The 11,755-nt window shown below is 39.8% G+C and overlaps 1 protein-coding gene across 1 annotated transcript in view; it reads left to right on the top strand.

The window, feature by feature from the left end:
• Positions 1-11,755, top strand: part of YWHAZ (tyrosine 3-monooxygenase/tryptophan 5-monooxygenase activation protein zeta) — a 27,810-nt gene that overhangs the window by 548 nt on the left and 15,507 nt on the right. Inside the window, exon 2 of the mRNA XM_009638370.2 lies at positions 806-1,109. Within this exon, the coding sequence (XP_009636665.1) occupies positions 816-1,109 (294 nt within the window). The 5' untranslated portion in view covers positions 806-815. The remainder of the gene's footprint in view (positions 1-805; positions 1,110-11,755) is intronic.

Here is an 11,755-nt window from a genome sequence, read left to right as displayed (position 1 = left end):
ATTTTTTTGAAAGTGCTGATAAGATGCAGGTTATGAAGCATCTCAGCCACACTGTGGTATCTCAAATATTGATGTTAAATTAATATTTTTAAATGATAAAATTTCCTTTTGTCTCTGAAAGCATAGCCTCCCAGGCTGAGAAACAGTACCTTGCTCAGAACGTCTACCATATCCCATTTTGGGAAAGATACTGTTGTTGAAGGGTGTACATCTTGAAATTTAGATATTTGTTGGATTATGATTTTGTAACATCCAGTGTGGGATTTGATTTGCAGATCCCTACGCGGAATCTTTCTGCGTACAACTGTAAGATTCTGTTAAGGCACAGAGAGTTGCCCGGTACTCTTTGTCCAGCCTTTATTTGGTCCGTTCCTGTGGAACACTTACTACTGGATATGTTCTTTGTCAATTTTGTTATATTGATAATTGGATGCAGTTGATGCTGCAGCTTGAATGTAGTCTTATGAGAGCACGATGGCGAAGGGCGAGGATCATTTATGTGCATAAGATCTGAATGATTTGCTTTGAGTTCACCTTTGGATGCTTTTGTTTGCGTTTATTAGAACAATAATATACTTTTAAAAGTTAACAATTTTTCAGGAGGAAGCAGCGACTTTTAAGTCTTCGATCCACGTATCTGTGTGTTAGAGCATTGAGTGTTTGTATGCCTTGTGTTCTGCATTTCCGGTTGTACCTCTCACAGAACCTCCAAACTACTTAGAGAATGGTTGCGCTGCACATGAAGTTAAAACACCTTTGTCCTTGGTCAATGTCTGAATAATGCCTTGCTATTTCTCTTCTTTAGAAATATCAGCATGGATAAAAATGAGCTGGTGCAGAAGGCCAAACTGGCTGAGCAGGCTGAAAGATATGATGACATGGCAAGTTGCATGAAGTCTGTGACTGAGCAAGGAGCCGAGTTGTCCAACGAAGAGAGGAATCTTCTCTCTGTTGCCTATAAAAATGTTGTAGGAGCCCGTAGGTCATCTTGGAGAGTCGTCTCGAGTATTGAACAAAAGACGGAAGGCGCTGAGAAAAAACAGCAGATGGCTCGAGAATACAGAGAGAAAATTGAGACTGAGCTAAGAGACATCTGCAATGATGTGCTGGTGAGAAATAATGAAACTGTTGATCCATTTGTATTTAGAGTTGCAGGGTAAATGGTGCTGGGTCCTCTGGGACTACTTCTAGTCTGTCAGTCAAGCTGTGGTCTCCTACACCATTTCTGAAGGACAGGGTTTAGAAAAAGTCTGGCTCTTCTTTCCTTCTAATGTATTGATTATATACAAATCGTCATAGTTATAAATGCTGGTGAGTTTGGAGACATGTTGAAACATTATTGTATATAAAGCAATAGGTATGAAAAATCAACATATTTCTTTGAGACTGGACTAGACATAGGCCTAGTTTGGGGTTTTCTCCTCTGCCCTTCCCCCTCAGTGCAGTATTTGTATCCTAGATCACTTTGATTTCTGCAACTTTAATATGCTGCTCTAGTTGTAAGAGGTAGTTCTTACTCTACGGAAATTGTGCCCCTCCCTGGGTAAGATGATGTAATGTTAGTTATGACTCAGCCATGCAGAAAATTGTCTGCAGGAAGGGGCATTAGAAGTGCTGTGATGCCCTCTTAAACTTCAAATTTTTAGTAGCAAACTAAAAAGGTGTTCAAGTTAGACATTTTCTGTGGCTTGTAGTTATGTTAAAATGTGCATGTACCCGGCAAACAACCCTCTGTTTTTGTTAGGAGACTGGTTTCTGAAATCCGAACCTCTTCCAAATGCTGATTCCAGATTGTCAGGGTTTTTTTCTATGTGCATGTACCCGGCAAACAACCCTCTGTTTTCGTTCGGAGACTGATTTCTGAAATCCGAACCTCTTCCAAATGCTTATTCCAGATTGTCAGGGTTTTTTTCCAATGGCCTATGCCTGTGGTGCTCCAGTGAGCACACGATTAACGGATGTCCAGTCCTGCAACCACTTGTGAGGTAGATGTTACAGTCAGCAATAGAATTGTCCACATGACTGTGGACCCTGCTGGTGTGACCGAGGGATCACGTACATGGAAGTGACAGAATGACACGTGATATGAGGGAAGTGTTAAATAGCTAAGTATGTGCTTGAAGATCTGATGTCAAACGAAAATTAAGATCAATGAGTAGCATGAATTTTGCTTGCTCTGTAAGATAACTAAATGACATGGGCGATGATGGCTTCTAGAAGACTGGTTCTCCAAGGGTGTGTAAAAGTCGGCATGGGTAACTCTGAGTCTTGGCTTCCAGTTTAAGCTGGCTTCCATGTTTATTGTAGCACACCCAGTTTCATATCTTTTGTTATCTTGTGTAAGGATAACTCTTAAACTTCCGCTATGAAAATGGAAATACCGAACTTACCCATAGGAAATAACTCATTTGCTAGTGTTGTGAAGTGGTGGCTCATCTATTTAAGCCAGGGAAATAAAGATCCAAAGCTGGCATTCTAATTTCTTGTTATTTTTTTTTTTTAACTATTTATTTTATTAATGGGAAAGTCCTCAGGGGTGGATGCTTTCAGTTCAAAGTGATCTGAAATTTTTCTGTAAACTACATTTGGGTTTAAGAAATCATTTTATTTAAGTCATTGGGCTTAGAAACCCCCTTATTAGAAGAACTTAGTGTTTGTAATTAAATTTTTTTTCTGATAATGGAAACCAGATTGAGGTGAAACTAGCTTTTATTATGCATGCTAAATAGAAAAACTAAAACAAAACCCCAGTTTTTGAATTTGCTGCAGCAGCTGAAGTATCTGGGGGGAGGGGGGGTGCAGACGGGTGGGGAGTCTTGTTAAATCTCCTGAATCTCAAAATGGGCTTGAATTTCTCTGTGTTTAATGAGAGATACATACATTAGTCAAATAAATTATTATTCTTTGACATGTTACTACTTTTATGCAGCTAATGTCTTACTAATATTTAGTGTTGCCAGTCCAATTATTTTTAATAGATTAAAGAAAAATTCCTGTCCAGAAGAAATGATGCCTGAGCAGTAATAAAACTACTTTTTTAGACTCTAGGTTTAAAAAGAAAAACTTTATTTTTATGCAGGGGGTAGGATTTAAAAATGCTTTCAAATGGCATATACTACATTTGACATCACTAACTGACTGTATTGCTTTATTTTACATTCATTTTGCTTTAACAGAGAAAAAAGAATTGCGGTAACCTATTTAGTTGTTTTTTATGAACAGGAGCCTGCACAACGCTACATGCAAACATAGAACTTCGAATTTATCTTTTTTCAGAAGGTCCTGTGTAATTTTTGTGCAGCATAATCTAGTCTATAACTGTTCATGGAAGTGAAAAACAAGGCTTACCAAATCTTGATTGGTGTGAAGTATGCCATTAATAGGGCCTGAAGTGTTAACAAACTTTCAAAGCTTTCAGTCACGCGCCTTATCAATTACAGCATAAAAGCAGCTCGGAAACTTTTGTATCTTTTATTAAGACTATGAATCTGTTTGAGCTGTTGTTGTGTCTTCAGTTGCCTGCTAGGCTCTTAAGTAATGTTTAATACCCTGGGGTGTTACATCACAGCTGAGTGTGGAAGTGACTGGTGTCCTAACTTCAGTGTTGAAGGGAGGAAACCAATTAAGAGAATGTGTGTGTGACTAGCAGAATGTAGCCAAAGCTGGCTTCTCCGCAGCTTCTCGCTCTCTTTCCTCATTTGTTGGAATCAAATTACTAGTGGATTGGAAGAAACGGCTCCTCTAATCCAGTAGATGCAGAGTATACTAAACTGTGCCTGGATTCTGTTCCCAGCTCTTCCACTAACTTACGGTGTGAGTAGGAGCGATTAATACTAGACTTTATTCTTGCTTCCTAACTATTAGACTCAGTGATAAAAATTTCAGCGGTTATGTGGGTCAAGTCCAACCGTTTATTTTTCTTCTTTACACTGACCTTGCAGCAGGAAAAGCCAGCACCTCTACATCCTTTCCACTTCCTAAATATTCCCTTACTTGAACCTGCTGTGGAGTATCTCTTCAGCTCTACAAACAGCTGAACTTGTCCTCTTGTTTGCTGCAGCCTCAGAGTGCTGCCGTACAAAGAAGAGACACCTAAAATCTCTTGGTCCAGCACCAATTCTGTCAGATCTACGCTGCAGTATTTTCAGGTGTAGTATAACTGACTCCAATTTGGAGTTGGTCTGGTAGTGCTGATAAAGTGCAAATAATTGTGACACATTGTGCATAATACAAGTTCCTTGCACTGTAACGATAAAGAGTGAGTTTTCAAGTTATTCAAGAATAGTATGGGGGGGGAGGGGGAAGGAAGTAGTTGCCATACTCGAGCATCTTAAATGTACTTGAGTATTATAGAAAATTTCCAGCCTCAGAAATTTCTTACTGATACAGGAAATTAAGCTTTTTGTTAAGTACTTTTCCTCATGTTAGTTAAGTGTGTGCTTTACATCCTGTTTCACTTTCTATAGTAGAAGGGAGGGTCTGTGTAAAATACCAGTATAATGATCTTTTTATTTGTCATTTCCATAATAAAAATTGTTATTAATCTAACAGGTGTGGATTTTCTTCAAAATGCTTTTTGCAGTTAATGGGAAATAGAGCTGTAGCTGAAGTGGTTCAAATTATATCTGTAGTAAGATGAATTTTTCAGCTGATGAGGATTCTGAAGTACAGAGAAGAATGTACAGAGAGGTCTTTGAATAGCTAACATCCGATACTGCTTGCATGTTAGTTCTCAGAAGCTCTACACTACTGGTAGCTTTCAGGCAGTCTCTGACATGAGCTAAATGGAAACTAATCATTTAAAGCACGACTGGCTCTCTTCACTTCAGTATGAATGCAATTCTAGGCAGTTACAGTCTCTTCCCTCAGCTGGCAGCCACATCCCTTGCCTGTTCTCCAAAGTGTACCATGTGTGACAGCTCCCACATCCTTCCCCCATGCCCAGTCTTCCTGGCGATGTCTCTTCCTGCCCCAAGTTCCCCCCTAGCCACACCTTAAGTAAATGTCACAAGCACTCTGTTTCACTGTTTCTTTTCCCTCTTGGTTGTTCCCCTTAAGGTCTAGAGAGCTTCCTGGAACCTTGGCTCCCTTTCAGTGTTCTAGAGTTACTGTTGTACACCGGTGCTTTGCAGCTCTTTTTTCCCCCACTTCCTCCCTCCCAGAAAAACTGGAGGCTAATGGTGCTATTCAGGACCCTCTCAGTAAGATGAATTGTTTGCTTTCTTGACAGGTTGTTAGTTCTTCCCAGCTTCATGCTCAAACATAGAAAATGGTACTCCTTGTGTGCTTATACTATTAGTTTTCTTTGCACTTGTTATGGATACTTCACTTTTTAGAAGTGGTAATTGTTGTGAGAAGAGAGGGTGCAGTTAAACCTCAACTAAGTGACTTTAGGTCTGCTATTCTTTCATATCTATATTTGAAGTAGGAGAAGGTTTAGTAACCTGTCATGGGGCTGCAGTTCACTGGGGGGAAGGGAACGTAATTCCATTCAGAATGCATCTAAATGGCTTTTTAAAGAACATACCACAGAATTAATGCCTATTGCCGTCATGCTCAAATTCCTGGGGGACTATTTTCTAGTTGCCTGCAAACATCTAATAGGTTACTATGTAAACACCTATAAAACCTGTTTCTGCACTAATTCTTAATGACAGGGTTAGGAAATTTAGTCCTCTCTCCTATAGGAAGCCATATGCTTTTTGACATGCACATGTGGGGATTTTTTTAAAGTCAACCTTTGTATGCTGAGCGTCCTCCTGATGGTCAAAGAGCACAGCTAACCTACAAAGTGGTTCTGACAAGCAGATGAGTAGCTCATTTACGAACTTGAGTGACTGATTATACCATACAACCTTGTATGCTATGAAAATATCTGAAACTAACAAAAAATTCAGTGTTCTGGCTGAAAATTGCTACCTTTAGTTCTGTGGCTCCTTCAGGATTGCTTAATTTTTTTCTTTCTGACTGCACTTTGTTTCTGTCTTTGATATCTGTGTCCTTTATTTGACGTTTTTGGAAAAGAAGGGGAGGCATTTGTAGAAGCTTCTATTTGCAGAATGTCGATCACAGAAGCAGGATGGTTAATTTGTTGAAATCTAGGAGTGAATAATTTAGGTTGGAAGGGAGGTCATTTAGTTCAACTCTGCTCAGAACAGATCCAGTTCTCAAGGCCTTGTCAGTTACATTTTTAGTATCTTCAAGGATTGAGGTTCCATAACCTCTCTGTCGAGCCTGTCATAATATTTGGTCATGGTTAAAAGGAAAAAAAAAAAACCCAACCTTGTATGTAATCAGAACATCTCCTGTTCCAATTTGTCTGCTGCCTCTGGGAAGAGTCTGGCCCCATCTTCTCTAGGCATCTGCACACAGCAGTGAGATGTGCTGGTCTTCTCTAGGCTGAAGAAACCCAGTGCTCTCAGCCTTGCCCTGTACATCATGTGCTCCAGCCCTGTAATCATGCTGGTGGTCTCCACTGTACTTGCTTCAGTATATCCATGCCTCTCCTGTATTGTGGAGCCCAAACCTGGACATAGAACTCCAGATGTCATCTCAAGTTAAAATTTGTAGTAAAAGATGGTAATTGGTCATGTGCTAGTGGTGTGTATGAAGATACACAAGTACCTCTGGTTCACAAATGCTTCTCTGAATGAACTTGTATATATCACAGAGCAACATGTAGCCAGGGTTTACTAACTTCCCAGGATGGTTATAATTCAAGCTTTTGACTAACTCTCCAAGTCTAGCTTTTTCAGTTAGGGTTTTGCTGGTATAATTGCTCACATATATTGCAGGTAGGAGGCTGAGGCAATTTGAATCAACCTCATGATTTCACTTTGTTAATCCTTTAATTGCTTCCCTGGTTGTAGCTACACCCCTTCAGGGTTTTGGGTTTTTTTGGCTGTTGGGTTTTCAGTTTGTTTTTTTCTTTCTTTCTTTTTTTTTTTTTCCCTGCAGTGAAAGCACTGCCTAAACTAGAGAAATTTTTTTTTTTTTCTTTTTTTAAACAAATGGTGGGGTTTGGTTGGGGGAAGAGGGTTGGTTGGTTGGTTTTGGTTTGTATTTTTAAAGAAAATTAAACTGTTAAACTCTTGAATCCTGGAGAATGAAAACATCATTCATGGATCAGTTCAAATATGAGGTGACCTGTGTTGTTTTTTATTTATTCTACATTGTTCATATAATTCTTTGTAAATGCATGAAACTTCAGCTCATGTTTGAAAGGATTTTAGATTCCGACATATATAAATAATTTACTGGTGGTTGGGCTGCATGAGCAAAAGTGAGCTAGTACTTATTAATTTTAGCAAGGAGTGCATCCATAATGGTGATACGTGTGTTTAATGCACCCATTTATTGTAATATCAGTTAAGGTGCTCCACATAAATGCAAAAAAAAATATTTAAGCATGCAGTTACCTCTGATACTTATATTAGCTACACACACATGTGTATACACATAGATACATATATAGAGAGAGATACATGTGTGTATATATATATATATTGACTATAGCCAGTAGTCTACTGTATTAATTTCACTTGGCATGAATGTTTAATAATTGGCTTTGATTTTAAAAAGAAAAATGGATGTTTTTGAACAGTATAAGCACTAAGTAACAACTTGATTTATTTGACAGCAACCTTCAGCGTTCAAGTGATTTATGTACTTACTGCTGATAGGCAGTTCTAAGCAGCAAAATAAAGTAAGTTGATCAGTTCAGTTACAGATACTCTCCTTCTTCTATCCGGTTGAAGCAAGAACTTCATTGCATGTACTTGTTATTTTGTGAAGCTGCTAAGTGTGTTTGTTTCACTGGTTGGTTGCTTAGAAGGCCAAGAGTAGAAATGCTGCATTGTTAGGGTGTGGTTTTACTGTGCCTGTGAGAGCCAAGTGGTAGAAATACAAAAATTTAGAATGTGAGCAGAGTTAGTGCATTATCTCTGTACATCTCTATAAACAGATGCCATGCTATCTCTGGGTTTATCTGGAAACTTCTCTCTTGTTGCCATGCACTTGACAGCAGCATGTGTTTCTGAAACGGGTTCTCAAATGCTTTACTTGTTCTTTGCTGGAGGCAGACACAGCGGCTCCTGGCTCTGAACCTCAACTTGATTGTCCGTTCAGGCAGTAGTTGACTACCATTATGAATGAGTTTGAGAAAGCTTGTGCTATTGAAGTTGATCGGGGAGCATTAAGATTGTGATTATTTCTTAAACTTGTTTTTTGTACTGAATGTCAGCTCTTGTGTAGTTGCTTATTTTTCTTGAAATCTGACAGAAGATTGGCAATGCCTCTTCTAGTAAGAAGGAATAATAAGTCATGCTGCTGCTGAGATGAACAGTAAATTCTTAATTTTTTGGATCAGATTCAATGCAGGTCAAATGAGGTAGGGAGCAGTTGTGGGTTGATTATTTTTTTTCTAGATGTTGTTACCCCTTGTGATTATGCAGGTAACAAAATATTTAACAATGGGAATCTGATCTTTAACTGATCAGATCCTCCTAGTGCAGAGTAGGCTTACATCGCTAAAATGGCATTTTTGCTAATAAAATGCTTTTGTAACATTGTATGCTATAATGAATTCCTAATAGATGCATAATTTACTTCAGGAGGTTTCAGATCTGCTTAGAGTACAAGCTGTTACAGATAAATGGTTCCTACTTTCGTTTCTCATTAAGGATAAAAAGTGTTACATCGTGTTTATGGGGGTTTTTAGTAGTATTTCTTCAGAGACCTAAAACTGTAGAGTCTTAAGATAGCATGTGTTCTGGTTCAGAGTACAGCCACAGTAGCTATCACTTAGACCTGTCTAACAGAAGTTCTCATCCAACTCGGTCGTTTTCAATTTTGCATTAGCTCAAGTTTCTCAGAAAATGTTCTGGTTCTTCAAAGTATATTTGTCACCATTCTATTTTGTTGCAAGTCCCCAATATTCCAGAAATAAATTAAGTGATGCAAAAAAAAAAAAAAAAAAAGGTAAAAATTGTATATTGGTGTTGATCCTCAGCAGAAGCTGTTTTGTGTATTAATGTCTATAGCAATGCCTCAACAAATTAAATACTTTAATCCTAATTATTTTTCTATTCAGTGTCTTACTGGCTGCTGCCTTTTGTATGAGTTTTCTCAGAGCCCGTTACTAAACTGGAGAGAGATTTTTGCCTATGCATCAGAATTTGGTTCCTTCACTGTCACGTGGTGTTCAGCATACTTTGGTGAAAATCTGTAATGATTGGCATGAAGGACTCTAAAAGTCTTTTGTGGGGTGACCTCATAGCAGTCTACAGCTTCCTTGGGCGGGGGGGGCAGTGGAGGGGGAGGTGTCGCTCTCCTCTCTCTGGTGACCAGCGATAGGACACGAGGCAATGGAATGAAGCTGTGTCAGAGGAAGTTCAGATTGGAAATTAGGCAAAGGTTCCTCACTGAGAGGGTGGTCAGTCACTGGAACAGGCTCCCCAGGGGAAGTGGTCACAGCACCAAGCCTGCAGAGTACAAGGAGCATTTGGATGACACTCTTAGCCATATGGTTTTAGTTCTGGGTAGTCCTATGAGGAGCAGGGAGTTGGACTCGGTGATCCTTATGGGTCCTTTCCAACTCAAGATATTTTATGAATAATCTCAAAGATTCTATCCTGGTATTAAGCACATTTGCTTCCCTTGACATAAATACTAATTGGAAGGCAAAGTGGTAGAAGGAACAAGGTAGTGAAGGGCACAGTAGGCAAAGTTGGGGAGGAGATCTGTGAGGAGAGCTGTGTATATGGCTGCAAAAGTGTGGAATGAGAGATGCTGCTCCCCATTGCCTCACTTCCCATCTTTTTCTTTTTATACAGACCTGTGGTGCATCCATCTGTACGCGCCATATCTTCCCTCTAAGCACCCTGTAGGTGTTTAGTGCATACACCTACTTCTTACTGACTTAGTTCTATCCCACAGCATACATGTCAGCACAAAGATGATTTTTCTGGGTGTCCTACTTTTCTCCCATGTTTTCTTCTGCCTGTCCATATGTGATACTGCTTTTGTTCTTTTTCCTAAAGAAACACATTTAGACTATTCTAGTAGTATTTTTTTGAATAAGCTAAAATTTATTGCCATTCTTTGTTATACAGGATTCCCTTTTCTGCATTAATCTTTTAGTTCTGTTCTTCAGTTGTCCTCTTGTTACTCGGGCCTTGTTTTCTCCATTTTTTCCCTTTCGAGATCTTCACCAGATTAACTACAGCAAAGCTGCTAACCAAGTGTACCTTTTTCCTGCTCTTAGCGATCCCAGGTGTCCCTGTGCAAGTCACATCTCCCACTGTTGCATGAACTCCGCGGTCAAATTCCTCCCTGCCCCCTGAAGGTCCTTTGTCACAAATTCTGAATTTCTCCCCTGCTCAGGCTCGTCATTCTCACCTTGTCTCTTCCAGCCAGGCTTCTCTTCTCACCTTTTTTCAAACTTCTGCTACTGGTTGATTGTGTGGGCAGCCAGTGATGGGAAGAGAGAATAACTGGTACTGAGAACAGGCAGCAGGCTTGTTTCCTCCTTCAGTGGATGTTCTACCAGAGAGATCTCCAGTGCCACAGCAGCCGCTAGTATTTGACAGACTTTCTTGTATTCCTGTTCTAGTGAGCAAATGAGTATGAAGAAATCTGTAGCTAACTTTAAACAAGAGGCTGTGCTTTTGGCCAGAGTAGAATGCTGACAGCAGAACGGTCCTTTTGGTTTTCCCCCGAGAGGGTTGGAGGTGACCCATGAGGCAGCAGTGGCAGAGCCCTGATCCCAAGCTCTGGGTAGAACTGTAATCAGAAGCATCATCATGGGCCTGTCTCAACACAGCCTGGGTTTGGGAGGGGATTGTCTAAAAATATTCCCCTTTAAAAATACAAATATTTGTCAGTTTCCTCCAACAATTCAGATAGACATGGGTAAATGAAATTTCTACTGGCCACAAATGGCTTGGTTAAACCCTTTGTAGTGTGTGTGCCAACCTGTGCAGCGCAGCTAATTGCACGTGTTGTTTTATAGCCTGAGTAACTTTCCTAACTGTGGTGCTGAGACAGAAAACATGCATGGAAAACCACACGCTAGCTTTTTATGGGAATAATAGGTATCTTGAACTTGCCCAACACAGGTGGCCTACTTTGATAACTTTGTCATCAAAATAGAAGTCTGTAAAATAATAGCTTAACAGTGGTGTGCTACAGTTACTGTGCTGGTTGGTTAGTGGGTTCCACTGGATGACTGAACTTGCCCAACACAGGTGGCCTACTTTGATAGCTTTGTCATCAAAATAAAGTCTGTAAAAGAATAGCTTAACAGTGGTGTGCTACAGTTACCGTGCTGGTTGGTTAGTGGGTTCCACTGGATGAAACCAAGTACATGTAACTCTTCCCACAATGTGTGTACCTGGAAACACTGATGTGAATCAATGTTTTTGAATGCCTACCTAAGTACACCTGATACTTTATATGTGTAATTCTTTAAAATACTCAGGCTCAGCTGTGCAGGTAGTCAGATAACAGCAAGTCAACATTGTAACAGCAGTCTGGATAGTTTTGTGCCTCCTGCCACAAAGGAAGGGTTGTTGCCCCAGGAGCGCTGGGACACAAGAGGAGCTTGCTACTCTCTGGATTGCAGTTGGTAAGTGTATCTTGATGCATCTGGAAAGGCTGAGTCTTAAGATTCAATAGACTGTAATTATATTGCTTCTTCTAACACAGTGTTACAACTGGATGTCCCTTTTCCTAATACCCATCACATTTTTCTTGT

Source organism: Egretta garzetta, unplaced genomic scaffold (genome assembly GCF_000687185.1).
Source record: "Egretta garzetta isolate BGI_Z169 unplaced genomic scaffold, ASM68718v1 scaffold154, whole genome shotgun sequence".
NCBI classification, from domain to species: Eukaryota; Metazoa; Chordata; class Aves; order Pelecaniformes; family Ardeidae; genus Egretta; species Egretta garzetta.
Note: the sequence above shows the minus strand (reverse complement) of the source record. Positions and strands in the feature narration are given on the sequence as shown.